The sequence below is a fragment of the Apium graveolens genome, chromosome 10 (genome assembly GCF_009905375.1).
Source record: "Apium graveolens cultivar Ventura chromosome 10, ASM990537v1, whole genome shotgun sequence".
Lineage (NCBI taxonomy): Eukaryota > Viridiplantae > Streptophyta > Magnoliopsida > Apiales > Apiaceae > Apium > Apium graveolens.
Window position 1 is genome coordinate 64,657,981 of NC_133656.1, and position 19,844 is coordinate 64,677,824.

Consider the following 19,844-nt stretch of genomic DNA (forward strand, 5'->3'; position numbering starts at 1 on the left):
TGTATTATTATGATTAAATATATTTACAAAAAATAAGAGTATATGATTACTTCTTAACTCTAATTTGAGCACTTACATATACATCCACACAGGTTAGTCTACTTACTCAACAATATGTTTTTGAAAATTTGAATTGTTTTGTCTTTCTGTGTTACACTTTTTTAATTATATATAAAATTCCTAAAAAATTCTTAAATTAGAGTATATTGTTATGATTAAATATGAAGTTTATATAAGAATCTCAAGTTAGTATCACTTTTTAAAATATATATATATATATAGCCATATATATCACATTAATAACGTATAATATTTCAAAAATAATAACATATGATATTTCAAAAATTACGAGTTATCTATTTCAAAAATCAACACTGTCAAATTATACAATTTAAATGGAACCCGTACTTTGCACGAGTTATCATGCTAGTTTCCCTTTATTTTTTACAGCCGCAACTCACTGTTAATTTATATTTTATATATTTATATTTTATAATAAATTAATAATCTCCCTGTTTTATTTTCAGTCTACTCATTCAACAATATATCTTTATATGACTTCACCAAACTATCACTTGTGTTTTCCATCATACATATAATATATAATATGTGAGTGTCGTTTAATACCGAGATATTTTATTTAACTTTAAGCGTAATTATTGGATTTTTTGTGGAGTTAATTTTAGCAAACTTAATTTAAATATAAGTTCAAATATAATACATTAACTGATCATTATACACACACGCGCATATATTACGACTATAAAGAGTTTATGTACTTTAGTTGAAATCGAAATCATAATTTCACCCGAATTTTTTAAAAAAAAAACTTGAAATACTTCAGTTTAATTTGAATTCGAAACCTGATACATTTTTTCTGAAAAATATTCATCATTTGGCTATGTAAACCGATTCAGTACGTAGGTTTAAGTAATTTAAATTACGAGTTCGACGAAGACAACTGGTCGATAAGACATAATGCTTGTAATGTTTTATATTAATAAAATGTGTTTAAATTTTTTTATAAGTTTAATTCAACAACCAATATGTATCAAATTTACTAATTTAAACAAAGATGGGTTAATATTTTTTAGACTTGACATAACACAAGTCGTCATAAAATCTATTGATCACCCAAACTTTCAAGATTTGTGCTTGCCGCAGAAGCTATGGATCTAATTAATTTTGATATGGTATCTAACAAATCTGATTAGATAAAATACTCGGGTAAAAAATTAAAAAAATATTATTGAATTAGTATAGGGAAAAGGTAGAAATAATTAACGAATAAAAGTCAACAACGATTAGATAACGTTGTATTAATCTCAATAATAGAAAACAGTCTATGTTTGACCTGCGTCAACACGATCAACAGTATAACATATTCTAAAATACATAAATCTCATTTGACATGCTTTTGTCGTAAATATAATAACCTTGTAATGACACTTTAATACGAGCTCACTAGAGTTGATCGGAGATATTATCGATTCCAAATACAATAAGTTCATTTACCTTACACCCATAAATATCAGACTTACACAAATTAAAATTATTATCGACATATATTTAACCCAAAGATTACATATATCCAAAATATCATTCATAATCAGAATAATCAAAGATTAAAAAAATATAACTGTAATACTACATAATATTTCAACACTCAACAGTCTAGAAAATCATTGAGTGTAATCTACTTCGAGCGATATTTTTCGTATAATTCAAATAAATTATAAAGGATAATCCATTTTATTTTCTAACAATACTCGCGCAAACTGAAATTGAATATTCAAACCCTATGCATTACGAAATTTTGTTAGAAAATGGCTTGTGCCTCGCACGTGTTATTATGATAGTTATAAAATAATGGATGAAGACTAGGTTTAAGGATTATTGTTGGAGATGAATCCCCTTTATCTTAAGAAGAGTTAATTTTGTATAATATTTATAAAAAGTAAATATTTCATGCACAAAATTGGGTACAAAATTTTTTACAAAATCACATATGTCACGTTATGATTGGAATGGGTCCTGCATTCACATAAATAACACTAATAAAAATAAGGGTCGTAGATGAGCCGAATCGAGACGAATTTAAAGTGTTCATGTATCAGCTTGTTAAAAATATGTCAAACACGAACTCGAATACTTGTCGAATTAATAATTTTGTTCGTGTATCTACTTGTTAAGAAAAAACTTATTCACGAACAGCTCACGAACTATCATTTAATGAACAACTCATGAATATAGTTCACGAACTTTTGACCGCAACCGACTCAGTTTATAAACTCGTTCTCATAATTTTCGAATTTTTGCATAAGTTACACTTATTTATTTTTTTAAAATAAATAAGAAATTAAAAAACCTTAAAACCAAACAAATAAATTTGAGTGTTTAGTATTTTGATTTTGATTAAATTACATTATTTCTATTTAATATAATGATATAGGCATACTAATTAAATAGACGAATATAATTCATAAATTTAATAATCTAATAGTATGTATTATAATTTAAATCCTATAAATATAAAAATATCTATAAATTAATAAAAAAGAATGGATTAAATAATTTACTAAATTTATTTATTAGATATATATATACACATTTATTCAATATTTTTCATAAGCGTGTACAAGCATATACATATATAACTAATAATTCAAATACTTATTCACGATATATCAATTAGCATGTTCACAAACATTACTCACGGACATATTCATAAACATTATAATCGAAATTTTTCACGAACTTACGAGCCGAAGTATGTTGTGCAGATATCTTTTTGTGCAAAATTTTGTATCCAAGTGCTGGTAGGTAAAGAGTCTATTGAAAATGCTATTATTGTATTTTGTAGGATTTTCAGCATTTTTTTTATCATGGAAATTAGAAAATTATGGGTCAGTAAATAAAAATTTACTTTTGACGGGGCAATATCCTCCTCTACTTTTGACGTGTGTAAATCCATCAGCTACACTATGATCAATTTTGTTTCTCTATCATTACATAAAACTGTCATGTGCTATTTTCTTCTGCTAGACTTCTTCCCGGAAAATGTAAATTCCTCGAGCCGCTCCGGCGTAGATACTTGCTGTATAATTATTTCAGGCTATCAGGTTGGCCATCTTAATTAATCTGCTTATCTTCTTTCTTCCGTTCCCATTCAAGTTCATTTATATTTGTACACAATCTTATATGTCGAATGCATGAAATTCCGATTTGATCAATGCATGCATGTAGTTTTTTACGCTAATTACGTGTAGAGTGTGATATATATGTAGGGTGAAATCTAGGAGAAATGGCGGGAAGTCATTCTTCCAGGAGAAGTATGTCGATGAATAGCCGGAAGAAGAAATCTCCGGAACATGCAGGAGGTGGACATGAATCCGGCAGAAGAGCTCGAGCTCTATCTTCTTCCCGCTCCTTGTATGTAATGTACCCAACATAAACGTCTCTTTGTTTCCAGAAACATAGTGCATTTTTTTGTTTCTTGTGTCGCGCAAAAAAAACTAAACTAAATTTATGGTACTCGCGTATACATGACTCCGTCATGGTTTGAACCCTCGACATCTTGTTAAGAGGAGTGGATGGATATCTGCAAGACTAACTTTAACTTTTGCAGATCCTTAATTGGGTTAAAATCCATTATTTTCAAATTACAATTGTTCAGAATCTTGTTGGTGCTATTAATTTAGAATTTATCGATGTTAATGTTTTTTTCTAATAATTAAACACGCTCACACGCCTTTGAACCCTCGACATCCCTTAAAAGGAGCGAGAGAGATACTGCTTGATCAAGAGGTTGTGTACACATGTGTTTGCGGATGCATTCATGATTATATAAGATCAGTACTTTTTTGAATTTTTTTTATGGCTGAATGGTGTTTTCTCTATGTACACCTTTATTTGATCAGAGGTCCGTTAAGTGGAGAGCGCACAGTTAAAAGATTGCGGCTTTCAAAGGCCCTGACAGTATCTGATGATACGAGCATTCGTGAAGCATGTTGTCGGATGGCAGCTCGTAGAGTTGATGCTTTGCTATTGACTGATTCAAATGCATTACTATGTGGAATCCTTACAGACAAGGTTTTGTTTCAGTTCCTTGCATGTCATAACATCATACATATTACAAAACACCCCTTTTAAGTTGTGATCTCACATATTAGTCATCTGGTGATTGAAGGATGTTGCAACAAAAGTTATTGCTCAAGGAATTAGTCTTGAAGATCCCGTTTCCACGGTTATGACAAGGAAACCGGTTTTTGTGTTTTCAGACACCCTTGCTGTTGATGCCTTGCAGAAAATGGTGAATGGTCAGTGTTGAATATTGATCAGGAAATTACATTACTCGTAAATAAGTATTCGTCTAAAATATTCCATTGCTTGATATGTACTGCAGGAAAATTCAGACATCTGCCTGTTGTGGATAAAGGAGAAGTTATTGCTTTACTTGATATAGCTAAATGTCTACATGATGCTATAATTCACATGGAACGAGTAGCTGAAAGGCAAAAGGTTATGTCTGCTGCTGTTGAAGGTGCTGAGAAACACTTGGGATCCCAAATGACTGGCAAGTTTTTTTATAGAACATTTTATACAAAATTATAAAATTTGTCTGTATGGATCCGAGCACTTAAAAATTATGCTTGTGCTTGACGTTAATTAAGTTACATTTTTCAAGAGTCAATACTTTCTCGTGATTCTGTCAATTAAGTAGCTGTTAACTTTGCAGGTCAAAATTCATTCATCGAAACACTTCGAGAGAAAGTGTTCAGGCCATCGCTGTCCACAATTATTAACGACAATACAAAGTAGGTAATATCTTTACTTTAATTACCCTATTCCTGATTAGAATTTACATGATTGTTTGAGGATACATTATACATATTGCTGCTGCTGGTGTCATTATAATACTGTCAAACTGATTGTGTAAATTCCAGGATTGTAACTCTGTCACCAACAGATACAGTAGTCATAGCAACAAAGAAGATGCTTGAAAGCCATGCAGGCTCTGCAGTTGTAACAATTGATGGAAAACTACAGGGGATTCTAACGTAAGTTTCTCCTGCACTGCATCTTCGTATCATTCTTCCATTTTTTTGTGCTTTCTAAATAGATATACAACATATTTGGGCAAAAATATACAAGTGATAACCAAAAAATTGATGCAGTACTTAATCCTGTCAGGTCAAAGGATATCCTAATGCGAGTTATTGCACAAGGCCTTCAACCTGAGGTTACTTTCGTGGACATGGTAATTATCTAATTGCTATAATCAAAAGATTTCTGGGATTGGTCTTTATTGGTGTGGTCATTTATGCTTTTCTTGTAATCGAAGATTTGATTTGACTTCTAAAATAACATTTAGGTGATGACCCCAAGTCCAGAATGTGCAACAGTTGATACACCAATTGTTGACGCGCTGCATACAATGCATGAAGGGAAATTTTTACACCTTCCAATTATTGATAGAGGTCTGCATATATCTAATGTGGACTTAAAATTTGTACAGGAACTTCAGGAAATTATAAACACGATTTCTTATATTCCTCGGTGTTTTAATTTAGATGGAGTTGTTGTTGCTGTCACTGATGTACTTAATATCACTCACGGTGCTATTGCCTCTGTAAGTTGAATCATCTCCATCTAGTCCACCATTAGATGCCTAATAATTTCCTTTATGTTGGTGATGTCTCATCTGTGCACTAGTTTAAAAGACTAAATATGAATATATTCTCCAGCTTTGGGAATCAAAAGCTTGATTTACTCTACTTTAGCTTGATTCAGTTGTAAAACATCAACAGAAACACTCTGCAACTCAGTATTATAGAGTAGAAGAATTCTGTTGTGTGTTCATATGTATGTTCCCTTTGCTGACAACACTAGTGCTACATGCCAATATGTTTCAATTTCTGTGTAGCTTTCTTTTCACACTACAGATACTATGCAACTACTTTATATGAATAAGTCTGAAATTACGATACCTTGATAGATGTACTTCTAAGCTACATGCATTGTATGGAAAGAAAATGAAATATCTGTATGAAATCGTGGCTCATAGTTGCAAAGAGCTTTTTATCAACTTAATCTCTTATCTCTGATATCTGGAGTAGACCTGGTCTCATTGTTTTAACGAATTGATTAGGTGGCAAATGCTGGGGTTAATAATGAGTCTGCTAGCAGTATGATGCAAAAATTTTGGGACCATGCTATGGCTTTAAGCCCCATTGATGATGATGATGAGACACGGAGGTTATGATTTTAAAAAAGAATTCTATGGTGATATTGGCATGCTACTGATTTATCTACATATATCTCACGATATATTGGTGATGCTGCAGTGATAATTCAATGAAAATGCTGCATGAAGGAACAGAGATAGGGAGACAATCGTCACTCATTAATACAAGTTTTGGTTTCAAGATTCAAGATAGAAAGGGGCGGATGCATAGGTTCAATTGTGGTATGCGGTCTTATACTTTTTTCGCGTTAGTATTACTTGTTGGCTTGTAAAATTAAGGTATTCTGCCAGTAACACACATGTACTCAGCTTATAATCAAATCAAAAGAAGATTCATCAGAAAATGATCTAGGTACAGATACTAACATCTGTAAGTCGACATTTCATGTGTACTGTTAAACTTTATATTTCAGTTGTATCATTAAAGCATTTGCAGTTTTAGACAAAAACTATTGAAGAGAAGAAAAACAAGCAAACATAAATCATTTCTAGAACATTTTCAGGAACTTCGTTCCCTGGACACTGAGGAAATATGGTATAAGGTCCGGGTGGGAATTGTTCAGAAACAATCACAACTGTTTACACTATGATATTTCTCTCCCAATCTTTTCCATCTGTTAAAGACATAGTTGCATGATCTGTTAGTTGAAATATAAATGCACAGCTCTTATGAAGTGAATTCTGGATATTATTTTTATGTGGTAGATACTCGAAGAATGACAGAACTGGTAAATGCCTTGATACACAGAGTAGGAGATGACATTGACCGCACCAACATGCCTCAAATTTTGGTATATACTGGAGCAAGAGTTTGCAGTTGGATTGCTAATATTTACTTTTATACACTTGTTTTTTATGACTAATCTTGTTTGCAGTATGAAGATGAAGACCATGACAAAGTTGTACTTGCAACAGATAGTGATCTCATGGATGCTTTGGACTATGCAAGATCAGCAGGTTTGAAGGTCTGTTTCCATCAAGACTCTTAAATTCTTAATCTATCTTTATCAGTGATGATAAAGCATTTGTGAATCAGATAATATAATTTTCTTCTTGATGACTTCTAATCACAAAGTTGTCAAAGAGTTAGTATTGTGATATGTAAAACAAACCTAGGAACAATTTTACATGAGAAATTGTTTTGTTAGACAATGGATTGCATCTTATTCTTAAAATTTGGCGGGATGACAGTGTACCTATTAAGAAGCACAGACTTGAATTCACACAAGTACACAACACATCAAAGCTTGTTCTATTAGATCCGTTAGTTATAGACGAGGAAGGCCAGTGTTGTATATGCTTCTTTGTCATCTTCTTCCGGAAATGTATCCTTAGTCTTTTTTTAGTATCTTCACCCTTAAAGAGATGAGTAAGTTTTTTAGTTGTTTTCTCTTCCATCTGGAATTTGGGGTTTAGGTCACTTTGGTTTTTGTAGGCTTATTAACTAGATGTTAAGCTATTATTAAGATCTGTTTCTTTCTGTTCAGACAAGTTACATAAGAGAAGTTTTAATTGTTTTATTCCCTACTGCTGATCCTGCGTGCACATAAACAGTATGAAGTAGATCATTTCCCCGCATTGTGATAACAAAACCTGATCATTTAGTAATCAATCACAACAGGAATTGAAGCTGCATCTAGATTATACAACACCTCGTCGTAAGAGGGGTACTAGGAATCTGAACTATGCAAAGGCAAATGCATCACGGGCTCCTACATCGCAAGCTTCTACATACAGCATTATTGCAGCAGGGACTGTGTTGGTCGTGGGGCTAGCGGTTGTTGCATGGTTACGAAGAGCTAGAAACTGATTTATCGTAGAATGTTGTCAAATTATCAATGACTTTCTAGGAGCAGAGGAGCTGAATTCCTCGCCAACTAATCTTCGAGTGCTTTGCAGCATTATACAATGTTACAGGTTGCACCATCTCTTGTTCCTCAGGATGAAGTTGCAAGTACTTAATCTGATAGTTTGCCAGCTGCTTGATAATCCAGAGCATCCCTGTAACCTGTATAAAAAAATGTGTAGACAAATGTAATACAAAGACACTATGTTTTCCTACATTCAGCTGATGTATTGTTCACTCTTGAAAACTATTACTTGATCTACTTTTTTGTTCTGTGGAAAATTAGAAAGTTGTATAGTTGCCTTGACTCTTGGTAAATGTATAGATTCATTGAAATCTTTGCTTTTCAAATTTGTCTCATTGCATTATTGCTTGCTAAATGCTAAGTGGCCTAATATTCTTACTGATAAAAAATAGATTAGTGAGTTGCAACTTGCTTCTAATTTGGTGGTTACAGTTAATTTATAAAACTCCTTAATTCCAATATAAAAATGTAAACACAATAAAAAAAATCATTTATGAACACAGATACAAAAATTACAATATCATAAAGCTTTGAGTTCTGAGCCTCCCTAACAGAAATTACTTTACTTCTTTTGTCTTATTGTCCCCCACCGCCACTCTCAAAGTCATAAAAGCCACTTCTTTACTTCCATCTCTCATCTTCATCAATCCCAAACTCCTATTCAGTTCATCTCTCTCTCTCTCTCTCTCTCTCTCTCTCTCATTTTCATCTGCAGAGAGATGGTCTGCAGAATATTGTATGGTATGTCTTAATCCAACTTTCTCCTCCTATGCACTAGACTGTAGGAGTTTTGATATTAAATATACTTAACTTGAAGTTCAAAGTTTGTATCTTTACATAAATCTTGAAATGGGAACTTCAAGAACTGAAACATTGTCTATATATTCCACTGTTTTATTGATTAGTCTCACTGTTTCAAGTGTTTTTAAGCCTACCATTTATGTTAATGCTGCTGCTACACAACCTATCAAGACCATTGTTGTATTAGTACTTGAAAACAGATCTTTTGATCATATGCTTGGTTGGATGAAAACCTCAATAAACCCCAGGATCAATGGTGTTACTGGGAAAGAATGTAATTCTGTTTCAACTAATCCGAAACTCGAAAAACCAGGAACAATCTGCTGTACTAATGATGCTGAGTATGTGGATCCAGATCCTGGTCATACATTTGAAGCTGTTGAACAACAGGTATTTGGTTCTGGTTCCATTCCTTCAATGTCTGGTTTTGTTGAACAAGCATTATCAGTGTCACAGAACTTGTCACAAACAGTTATGAAAGGTTTTAAGCCTCAGAATTTGCCTGTTTTTGCATCATTAGTACGCGAATTCGCAGTTTTTGATAGATGGTTTTCTTCCATTCCTGGTCCAACTCAACCTAATAGGTTGTTTGTATATTCAGCTACTTCTCATGGATCAACAAGCAATGTTAAGAAGCAATTGGCCTCAGGTTACCCTCAGCAGACGATTTTCGATTCATTAGATGCTAATAGCAAGGAATTTGGGATTTACTTTGACAGTTTACCAACAACTCTTTTCTACAGAAACCTAAGGAAATTGAAGTATATATCTAAATTTCATGATTATGATTCGAATTTCAAGAAAGATGCTAAAAATGGGAAGTTGCCTAGCTTGACTGTGATAGAGCCAAGGTACTTTGATCTGCAGGGGAATTCAGCTAATGATGATCATCCGTCACACGATGTGGCTAATGGACAGAAATTGGTTAAGGAGGTGTATGAAGCATTAAGGTCAAGTCCTCAGTGGAATGAGACACTTTTGCTCATTACTTATGATGAGCATGGTGGATTTTATGATCATGTCCAAACTCCTTATGTTAATATTCCTAGTCCTGATGGCAATACAGGCCCTGCGCCTTCTTTCTTTAAGTTTGATCGCCTTGGTGTTCGTGTTCCTACAATCATGGTGTCTCCTTGGATCAAGAAAGGAACTGGTAAGCCCGAGTCATTTAGAAGAACAGTGTTCAAGTATTTTTCGATTTTCCTTTATCTAATGTATGCTGCTACATTTATCCATAGAACATGTTATCTATCTGGTTTAATATGTAGAGTTATGGAAGGTCTAGCCTATGGCCAATCTCTCTTTCTCTTTGAGGAAGTTGATCGATAACTTAGTTTTAGTTATGTTATCTATGGCATAGAGCCCTTGGTGTGACATCTGATGTTCATGCAGTGATAAGCAGGCCAAAAGGACCAACTCCCAACTCTGAATTTGAGCACTCTTCAATCCCAGCTACCATAAAGAAGATTTTCAACCTCTCTTCCAACTTTTTGACACACAGAGATGCTTGGGCTGGCACATTTGAGACGGTTGTTGGCGAATTAACCTCTCCGAGGACCGATTGCCCCAGTAAGCATCCTTTCATAAAGCACTCTTCAGTATTTAGCCTTATAGTTTTAACCTCTAGTTAGTAAACTACAATCAAACTTGGGTTATGAAACTAAAAAGCAAGAAAATTATGAAATTATCAAAATTCGTTTCTCTATAGAATTTGTTAACTCAGTGTCTTAACGTCTGTTATTCGGTTGCAGTGGTCTTGCCAGACGTGAGACCTTTGAGAACCACGGAAGTAGATGAAAATAGACATTTATCAGAGTTTCAAAGCGAGATAGTCCAACTGGCTGGTGTTCTTAATGGTGACCACTTCTTAAGCAGCTTCCCTGATGAAATGAGCAACAAGATGACTGTGAGAGAAGCTCACAACTACGTAAAGGGTGCCATTTCAAGGTTCTTAGCAGCAAGCAAAGAAGCCGTCAAATTGGGTGCTGATGAATCTGCCATTGTAGATATGAGGTCTTCCCTCACTACCAGATCCTCAGTTCATCACTGATGAATCCAGAGGGAGTTTTGTGTTCACTAAAATCGATATCCTATACTCATCTCTAAAAGAGATTGAAATGTAAAATTAAAAAGAGCTACTTTGGTTGCTGTTATGAGCTAAGCTCCAAGTGCATTTTTGGCTGATCTAGACCAAACTTGAGCATCCATGGATTATAGGCTCTTAATAGTATATTTAACTACATAAAATGCATCTATTTAAGCTTCAGTCTCTTCTTATCTTCGATATTTTAGTTTCAATGGTCATTAGTTTTTCAGTTCATAGAAAGACAGACATGATTACAAAAAAAAATGTGGATATTCAGTTCAGAAGATTTAAGTGAAAGTTCCTCTGCATTTTTAAGCCTTTCACAGCCCGTGATAGCCATGAACAAATGATACTAAAAGCTATTTAAAAAAGTACTCAACTGTCAACCAAGACACTTATAGCAAGAATTAAAATCTACAAACTACATGCTTGAACAATATTAGATTCTCACGTCTGATCGAAAAACTTCTTCAATAAACTTAATAGTGTAGTTTAACAGGGCTAACAGCAATAACGATACTTTAACCGAAAACTTCTACATGTATTCAAGTATGCCTCTCAGAACTTCATACAGTACATGGACTTTGCCACGTTGATACGTCATTTATAAGTTCTCGAAGCTGATCTATCAGGACCTTGAGATGCTTGTTCTTGTTTGCGAGCTCCTGTCAATTATAAAGCAAACAATCAGGGAAAAATGCAACAGACTTTGACTATTAAAGGCATAATTTGCTCTTTGTAGATAGTCCACGTTCACCTTCCACAAAAAGTTTAAATCCATACTCTTATAACTAATAAATATAACTCAGTGATACCTTGCGTAAAGTAGAAGCACGCTCTTCCAACTTCTCAATATCATCTTCATCCATTGGTGATATGGAACTGTCTGTTGAATCCATCTCATATGGTTTAGCCTATATCATGATGAATAGTATCAGGAACGAACATTGCTAGATAAACAACAAGCATCTCTTAATACATGCAAAGAATTTGACTGCACCAAAACAACTTCAGCATATAACTACTGTTGCATTCGAAGAAGATATGGTCGGAATTCAGTATCTATTCTCCTCCATTAGTATGTGAACAAATATAAATATTCTACTAAATATCTATAGGAGCCAATGGGGAGATTTTGATGGAATAGTGATTGGCAGTATAGAATCTAAACTTTATCTTTCAAGTCATACATAACATTGGCAAATATATCAAAACTCAATAAATATTACTTTACCACACAAACCCCCTCCTTCAAAGCTCGTGGTTTTGTTGTCAAGTAACCACACTTAAGTGCCCTACTCATAGTATATTGATGATAATATCACCCTATGATATGGCCTAATTATTTCCTTTTATTATTGTAGTTATTACATAATATTAATAATTTATGGATAAAGTTTCATAATAAAAATATTGAAATATAATAGTTTATGTGTGCAATGCAACAAGAATGTTAAGGGGCCTCTTAAGGCACGGCATCTACAGAATGGTAGAGTAATGAATGATTCAAGTATCCAACTGCATACTTTGGAATTCATAAACTTGATTTTATTAAAAAGCTTATAATGGACTCTAGCAAACCACTGAACAGCATTACAGCTTTGCAACAAAAAATAAAAATAGATATTAAACTAACGTGTGTAAATCAAATCTTACACTTCTTTAATACATGAATTCTAAATAATAAGTACATTCATGCCACAATTAACTATATATAAATGAAAAGTTCCGATGTTTTTATATCTTAAAGGGTAACTATGTTAGGAAGTACTGCAAATTTTGATTTTATGTGGCAAAGCTGCAGTGATGTTAAAGAAGAAATTCACATTAACACCTTACATAAAACTAGTTTTGTTTAATCTGGAATCTTATCTAGTTATTGACTAAAAAAGAGGTCGGTAATACATAAAAAATAGTATCTTTTTTCGATATTATAGAAGTAATTCACACCAACACCTTACAAATAACTAATTTTGTCCAAAATCCAATCTTAAGGGTTCATTGACTAAATAACAGGTATCTATCTTGTAAGTAATATATAGGCTCAAAATGTGAGAAGTATCTAAAAGCAACCCAGCAAGAGTCCGATGTACTTTAATAAATTTACATAGCAAGCAAGCCATGAACATGATACACCAAGAATCTTTTTTAAACAATAACAAATAGAAATGTACAATATAATACAATGGCTGGTATTGGTAAAACCATCAATTATGAGATGTTAAAGACGATATTTTTTATTTTATCAAGAATTTTTATTGTATCAAGATAAAGGAGTGTCAATATTGCAATTTGAGCCATAATTACTATATGACTTTAGTGGTAAAGAATTAGTATTGGAGCATAGCACTATAAAAGCAAAAAGAAAGACAGGCAATCATGTTAGGTACCAATGTTGTCATACATCGCAAGACTAATGAATCTAACCAAATAAGCTATAAATTGTATCTTTATGTAACCAGCAAGCCAAAACTGACAATAATATTAAAGAATTATAAGAAAAGGAGATAAAGAGTGAAAGATAAACTTTAATTGAAATACTAATTCAAAACCCTTGTTGCAGATGAAATACAAGATAGAGAAAAATATACATAACAAAAATAAAGTTCTCCATCCACACACAATTCTTCCTCCTCTCTCACACTTTATCTCTGCTCGACGACATGTGCCACCATGCCATTAGTCCCCTTACTTAATATAACCGAAACACAAGACACGAAACAGTTTTCATAACCCAAGTTGATGCCCATCTCATTTCTTAAACGCTGTAAACTAGGTTTTCTTCAATCAAATTTAACTAACAGTAACAAAACAAAACCAGGAATAACAGTAACTAACATAACTGAGAATTAGCAAAAAAAAAAAAACATAACTGATATTCGGTAATGTTGGTTACACTTCATTGTAGTTAACCCATAAAACTGCATCATCATTGTATTTATACATCAACAAAAGTTGTATCCTCATTGCAATTAGCCTAAAAAAATTGAATCTTTATTGTAATTAACCTATAAAAATTGAATCTTGATCGCGATTTACCTATAAAAACTGAACCTTTATCGCAATCACATCAATAAAAATTGCATCTTTATCGTATTTAACCAACAAAAACACAAATTCACAGAGCTAAAAGTTAAAGAACCTAAAATTCTACACAATAAACATATACAGAAAAAATGGGAAGGGGGAAATCACCTGAGAAGTAGGAATGGAAGCAAGAAGATTACGAAGCGCGGCAACGGATGATTTATACCTCAATCTAGCTTCATCAAGAGCACCACCACCCATCTCAAAGTGATGAGCAACTGATCCTGGTGTCGAATCATACGAAACATCACCATTTGTTAAAGAATGATGATTAGAACTAGAATTTGAAGTAGGCGGTTTGGACCATAAAGTTGGATTACAAAGCTCATCATTCATAGAAGACAAGATTTGAAAAGCAGCATCAATGGTTTCTTCCAGTTGTTTTTGACCCTCCATTGCTAATTCTTGTCTGGTTTTGGGGAGTTCTGTGTCTTGTTTTTCTGCCATTGAGTTGAGAATTGGAGATGGTGGTGGGAGAGATTTGAAGAGAGGGGGAGAGAGAGAGAGAGAGATTTGGGGAGATTTGAGAGAGAGAGAGAAGAGTTTTATAGGTTTTGATTATGTGAAGGGAGAGTTAACGAGGGGAAGGAAAAGAGGAGGGGGAGAAAAAAAAGACGTCGACAGCAGGGTTCGAACCTGCGCGGGCGAACCCAACAGATTTCAAGTCTGTCTCCTTAACCACTCGGACATATCGACCTCTATGTTGAAATTGCTTGAGAAATTTATATTCGGTGAAGATAACATAGAGTAAATTATACCCTTCTTCCATACCCTCTTTATAATCGCGATATGCTTGACTGGTTAATTTAAGTATAAGAATACTCCTATAAATTATCTTTTAAATACTATTTTAGTTTTGCTTATCTTAATCACGTCTCCTTTTTTACAGGGGGTGAGCGCGATGCGGGCTGTGCTTTTTTTCTCAAATCGCAAACCAAACTGCACATGCGGTTTGATCAAATTTCCAAACTACATTCGCACCGCGTATCCTCAAAAATCACATAAATCACACCACGAAAATGCGGTACGCTGTGGTGCGGTTCGGTTCACTGCGGTTTATACTTTACAAGTTCAAAAAATTTAAATAAATACAAAACTTAAATTAAATTAAATTTCCGAATAATATAACAAAGTCGCCAATATTCTTCAATAATACAAATTAGAAGTTACACACTGTAAGGTTTAACATAAAAATTTGGCTCGACAATTAAATGAGTTCATTATTAAATAGTTGGTTTTATACTATGTGTCTCATTGTTTGTGAAGAAACACAAACAAGATGATCACTACACAACAATTGGTCTTGCAGAAACAAGATGATCACTAAGTAAGCACTACCAGTATGTTAAATGTAATCAGATTTAATAAATAAAATCATGACAAATAAGTATATTATATATATAATATATTAAATATTGCGGTGCGGTGCGGTTTGAACCGCATTTCAGAAATTTAAAATCACAACCCGCACCGCACCGCATGGTTTATTAAAAATTTAAACCGCAACCTCATCAAGAAAATTAAAAATCGCGTTTTGCGGTATGAATTGGTGCGGTGCGGGCGGTTTTTGCAATTTGTGCGGTTTTCTGCTCACCCCTACCTTTTTATGACCGAAAAATATTAGTCACATTTTTTTATGTTTGACTCGTTGGTTTAGGTATAATCCTATAAATTAGTGCTCTACATAATCCTATAAATTAGTGCTCTACATTTTAGACGCTTCCTTGGTCTCACTTATTTTGGTCAAGGTTACTTTTTTATTTCTCAAAATATTGAACATGTTTCTTTAGACAATAAAATAAAGGTTAAATATGTTAATTTTTTCTAAATATATCTCTTCTATATATAATAGCCCAACATGGCTACAAATTAGTGACACTTTTTAATCTCAGTAAAATGACGATTTTGCCCTTCTACTTAGTATTTATAAAAAAAATTGTTATTTATGTGAATCGAACTTGAGTATTTCCATTCACATGCACATCTTCTTACCGTTACACTACATTGTTATTTGTGTTTTTAATCTTACACATAATCTGTGAGTGTCGTGAATAATGACAATTTATTTAACTTTAAACATAATTACTGGTTTTGTTCAAAAATATAATTATTTGAATATTTGTTGAGTTAGTTTTAAAGAATTAAATTTAAGATATAAAGTTAAGCATAATATATAAACGGATCATTACCTTATTTATTAAATAATTTTAATTTTAAAAGTATGCCTCGTACATTTTTAATATATATTTTTAATAAAATAAATAAATTGTACATATAATTAATTTTTTTAAAAAAAAATAAAAATAGATACACTTATATATAAAGAATATATATGTATATCACATATTTAGATAAGTTAGGGTCATAAATAATCAGTGCATTTCGGTTTATTTGGAATTCGAAATCAGAACTTCACCCATTATGACTACATGAACCGGTCAAAAATATAATGTCAATATCTAGATTTAAATTTAATTACGAGTCGGAAGAGAAAATCATACCAATAAGGGAAAATTTTGTAATATCTTATGTCAAAAAAAATTAATATTTTTGAGATTTTTATCGAACCAAGTCAATTGATAATATGTATCAAAATTAGTTTACCCATTTTCAAAAAATACTCGAAATTTGACTACATGACCCGGCCGATCGAAAATACATCGCAACTGTCTAGGTTTAGTAAATTTAAATTATTTTGTAAAATCTCAAATTAATAAAAAATAATTTTTTGAGGTCTTTATACGATCAATTCAATTGATATCATGTTTTAAAATTACTAACTCACCGGTTGTACATTATTATTTTTAGGATTTCACCCAATATTGAAATATATTCGGAATTTGACATTAGATGTCACAAGATCCGTTAAAATTACAATGTATACTAAATCCATTTATTTTTTAACTTTTTACATAAAAAAATAATTATGTTTATGAAATTATTCAACGACAGTGAATTTATAAAAAGTTGATACCAAAGTCCTACGTTTTTCATTATGTTTTAAAAAAATTAAATTACACAACTAAATAGTTAATATTAGATTTTCCATTAATATGTTATTTGAAAAATGATAAGACGTTTGATGTATTTCCATTAAAAATATATATTATTTATTGCATTATATAATTAAAAATACATTTGTATTCAGATATTTGTGAAAGAGATCTTAAATTTTAAATTGTTAAATTTGATATGGTTATTATAAATAATCTTATCAATGGAGTCTCTTTTTCTTTTTTAAAGTCCTTGAGTCCAAAATCATAACTTAATATTACAATCTAATCATGTTTATTTTTTTATTAATTTTAAAAATAAAATAGTAAACTCCAGGAGATGAACATGTATTATGGTGTTGTATCATTAATATTAAACAGGTTGAACATGTACGTGTTCTACAAACTAATCATGTTCTATAAATCAGATGTTCTACATGTTCAACTCGTCAAATGTATTAGATTTGCAATATTTTCATTAAAATAGCGATGTTTGTAGAACATGATTCACATTATAATGTGTTTTACAATATTTATGTACTATTTAATTGCAGAACATATGTGGACTCCCGTACTCAACAAAAATAAGGGCCAATTTTGCGGGAAAATGGATACAAAGACTTGATCTCGTGTCCTTGTCAATTTTGCAGTAACATGAAATTTTTTTCTAAGATTGAGACTGTGCAGGACCATCTATTTCGTTATGGTTTCAAAAAGAATTACACTAAGTGGATTTGGCATGGGGAGGTAATTGATTCAGGTGAGAGTTCTCGTAGAAATTGTGAAGATGAGGGAAATAGTAAGACCAACAATGACGAAGATGATAATGATAAGAGCAATGATATAGTAGAAAAGATGATAGAAGATGTGGAAGACCATTTTATTCACCGACCAGAAATTCTTAAAAACTTAGTGAGAGATTCAAAGAAACTTTTGTATCCCGGTTGCAATAGTGAATTCACTATATTGTCAACAACAATGAAGTTGTGTAGATTGAAAGTAAAACATGGGTGGAGCTATAAGAGTTTTATAGACCTATTAAAACTTATGAGAGTCATACTTCCTACAAATAATGAGCTCCCAAATTTTACGTAGGAGGCTAATAAGATTCTATGTCCAATGGGAATGGATGTGAAAAAGATACATGCATGTCCAAATAACTGTATTTTGTTTCGAAATGAACATGAAGATTTACACGTCTGTCCTAAGTGTGGAGCATCTCGATATAAGCCAGATGGCAGTAATTCTTCGGAAGAGAAAAAAAAGGCCTCCTGCTAAAGTGGTTTAGTATCTACCTGTTGTGGAACGTTTCAAACGCCTTTTTGCGAATGTAAAAGATGCTAAACATTTAAGGTGGCATGCAGAAGGGAGAAAGTCAGATGGGATGCTTAGACATCCAAGTGACTCTACATAATGGAGGATCATTGATGGAATATTTCCAGAATTTGGTGCTGAGGTTTGGAATCTACGACTTGGTCTTTGTGCAGATGGCATGAATCCTTATCGTACTTTAAGTTATAATCATAGCACTTGGACGGTTCTTCTCACGATTTATAATTTGCCGCCTTGGTTGTGCATGAAGCGCAAATATATAATGTTATCTGTGCTAATATCTGGACCTAAAGAGCCCAGAAATAACATAGATGTTTATCTTCAGCCGCTTATTGAAAATTTGAAATTATTGTGGGAAGAAGGTGTGATAGTGTATGATTCCTACAGTCAGTCACATTTTAATTTACGTGCCATGATATTTTGCACCATAAGTGATTTTCCGGGTTACGGTAACCTTTCGGGATACCCCATTAAAGGAGCAAAAGCATGCCCAATATGTGAAGATGTACAAGCACCTACCGCTTAAAATACGGCAAAAAAATTTATATATGAATCATCGAAGATTTATTCCTCGCAACCACCCGTATCGTAAGGACAAGAAGTCTTTTGATGGAAATGTCGAGACTCGTGTAGCTCGTATACCTTTAAGTGGACTGGAGACCTTCGAGAGGGTCAAAGATCTTGATGTTGAACTTGGAAAGCTCTATAAAAGGCCTCAAGATAATATTTGGAAAAAGAGGTCTATATTTTGGGAGCTTCCACACTGGAATCACTTACAGGTTAGACATAGCCTCGATCTTATGCATATTGAAAAAAATATTTGTGAAAGCATTATCGGAACATTGTTGAATATACCTGGAAAAACAAAGGATGAGATCAAGGCTAGACTAGACATGTAAGAAATGGGAATTCGAAAGGAGCTAGCACCGCAAGTTTCTACAAAATGTTCATATCTACCTCCGGCGTGTTATACTTTATCTAGGAAAGAAAAAATTAGCTTTTGTAAATGTTTATCTAGTGTGAAAGCTCTGCATGGATATTCTTCAAATATCAAAAAGCTGGTATCGATGAAAGATTTGAAACTTGTGGGTTTGAAGTCACATGATTGTCACGTGTTAATGCAACAATTGCTACCAATTGCAATTCGAGGCATACTACCGAAGCATGTCAGAATTGTAATTACGAAGCTTTGTTTGTTCTTCAACACTATATGTAGTAAAGTGATTGATCCTGATTCATTGGACAAATTACAAGCTGACATTATTGTTACACTTTGCCAATTCGAGCAGTATTTCTCACTTTCATTTTTTGATATCATGGTGCACTTGGTTGTCCACTTAGTGAGGGAGGTCAAATTATGTAGGCCGCTGTATTTGCGCCACATGTATCCTTTTGAGATATTTTTATGCACGTTGAAAGGATATGTG

General features: G+C 32.8%; 3 protein-coding genes and 1 non-coding gene across 4 annotated transcripts; 2 read left to right on the top strand and 2 right to left on the bottom strand.

The window, feature by feature from the left end:
- The first annotated feature begins 3,033 nt into the window (after positions 1-3,033).
- Positions 3,034-8,453, top strand: LOC141692870 (CBS domain-containing protein CBSCBSPB1-like). Its single transcript, XM_074497817.1, has 15 exons — positions 3,034-3,122; positions 3,288-3,432; positions 3,921-4,092; positions 4,190-4,319; positions 4,406-4,576; positions 4,739-4,817; positions 4,947-5,060; positions 5,194-5,260; positions 5,375-5,480; positions 5,574-5,632; positions 6,152-6,258; positions 6,348-6,469; positions 6,953-7,038; positions 7,123-7,212; positions 7,869-8,453. The coding sequence occupies exons 2-15, from the start codon at positions 3,305-3,307 to the stop codon at positions 8,055-8,057; spliced, it is 1,620 nt and encodes a 539-aa protein (XP_074353918.1). The 5' UTR covers positions 3,034-3,122; positions 3,288-3,304; the 3' UTR covers positions 8,058-8,453.
- Positions 8,454-8,696: 243 nt separating this feature from the next.
- On the top strand, positions 8,697-11,185 carry LOC141689999 (non-specific phospholipase C6). The gene is made up of 3 exons (XM_074494561.1): positions 8,697-10,072; positions 10,312-10,488; positions 10,671-11,185. The coding sequence occupies exons 1-3, from the start codon at positions 8,968-8,970 to the stop codon at positions 10,967-10,969; spliced, it is 1,581 nt and encodes a 526-aa protein (XP_074350662.1). The 5' UTR covers positions 8,697-8,967; the 3' UTR covers positions 10,970-11,185.
- A 246-nt stretch (positions 11,186-11,431) lies between these two features.
- Positions 11,432-14,746, bottom strand: LOC141690000 (mediator of RNA polymerase II transcription subunit 30-like). The gene is made up of 3 exons (XM_074494562.1): positions 14,201-14,746; positions 11,821-11,919; positions 11,432-11,670 (listed from the first exon to the last, which is right to left on the bottom strand). Exons 1-3 carry the CDS (start codon positions 14,537-14,539, stop codon positions 11,572-11,574), a joined length of 537 nt encoding a protein of 178 aa, XP_074350663.1. The 5' UTR covers positions 14,540-14,746; the 3' UTR covers positions 11,432-11,571.
- On the bottom strand, positions 14,708-14,788 carry TRNAS-UGA (transfer RNA serine (anticodon UGA)). Its single transcript has one exon. It is a non-coding gene; the product is annotated as a tRNA-Ser (tRNA).
- Positions 14,789-19,844: the final 5,056 nt, after the last annotated feature.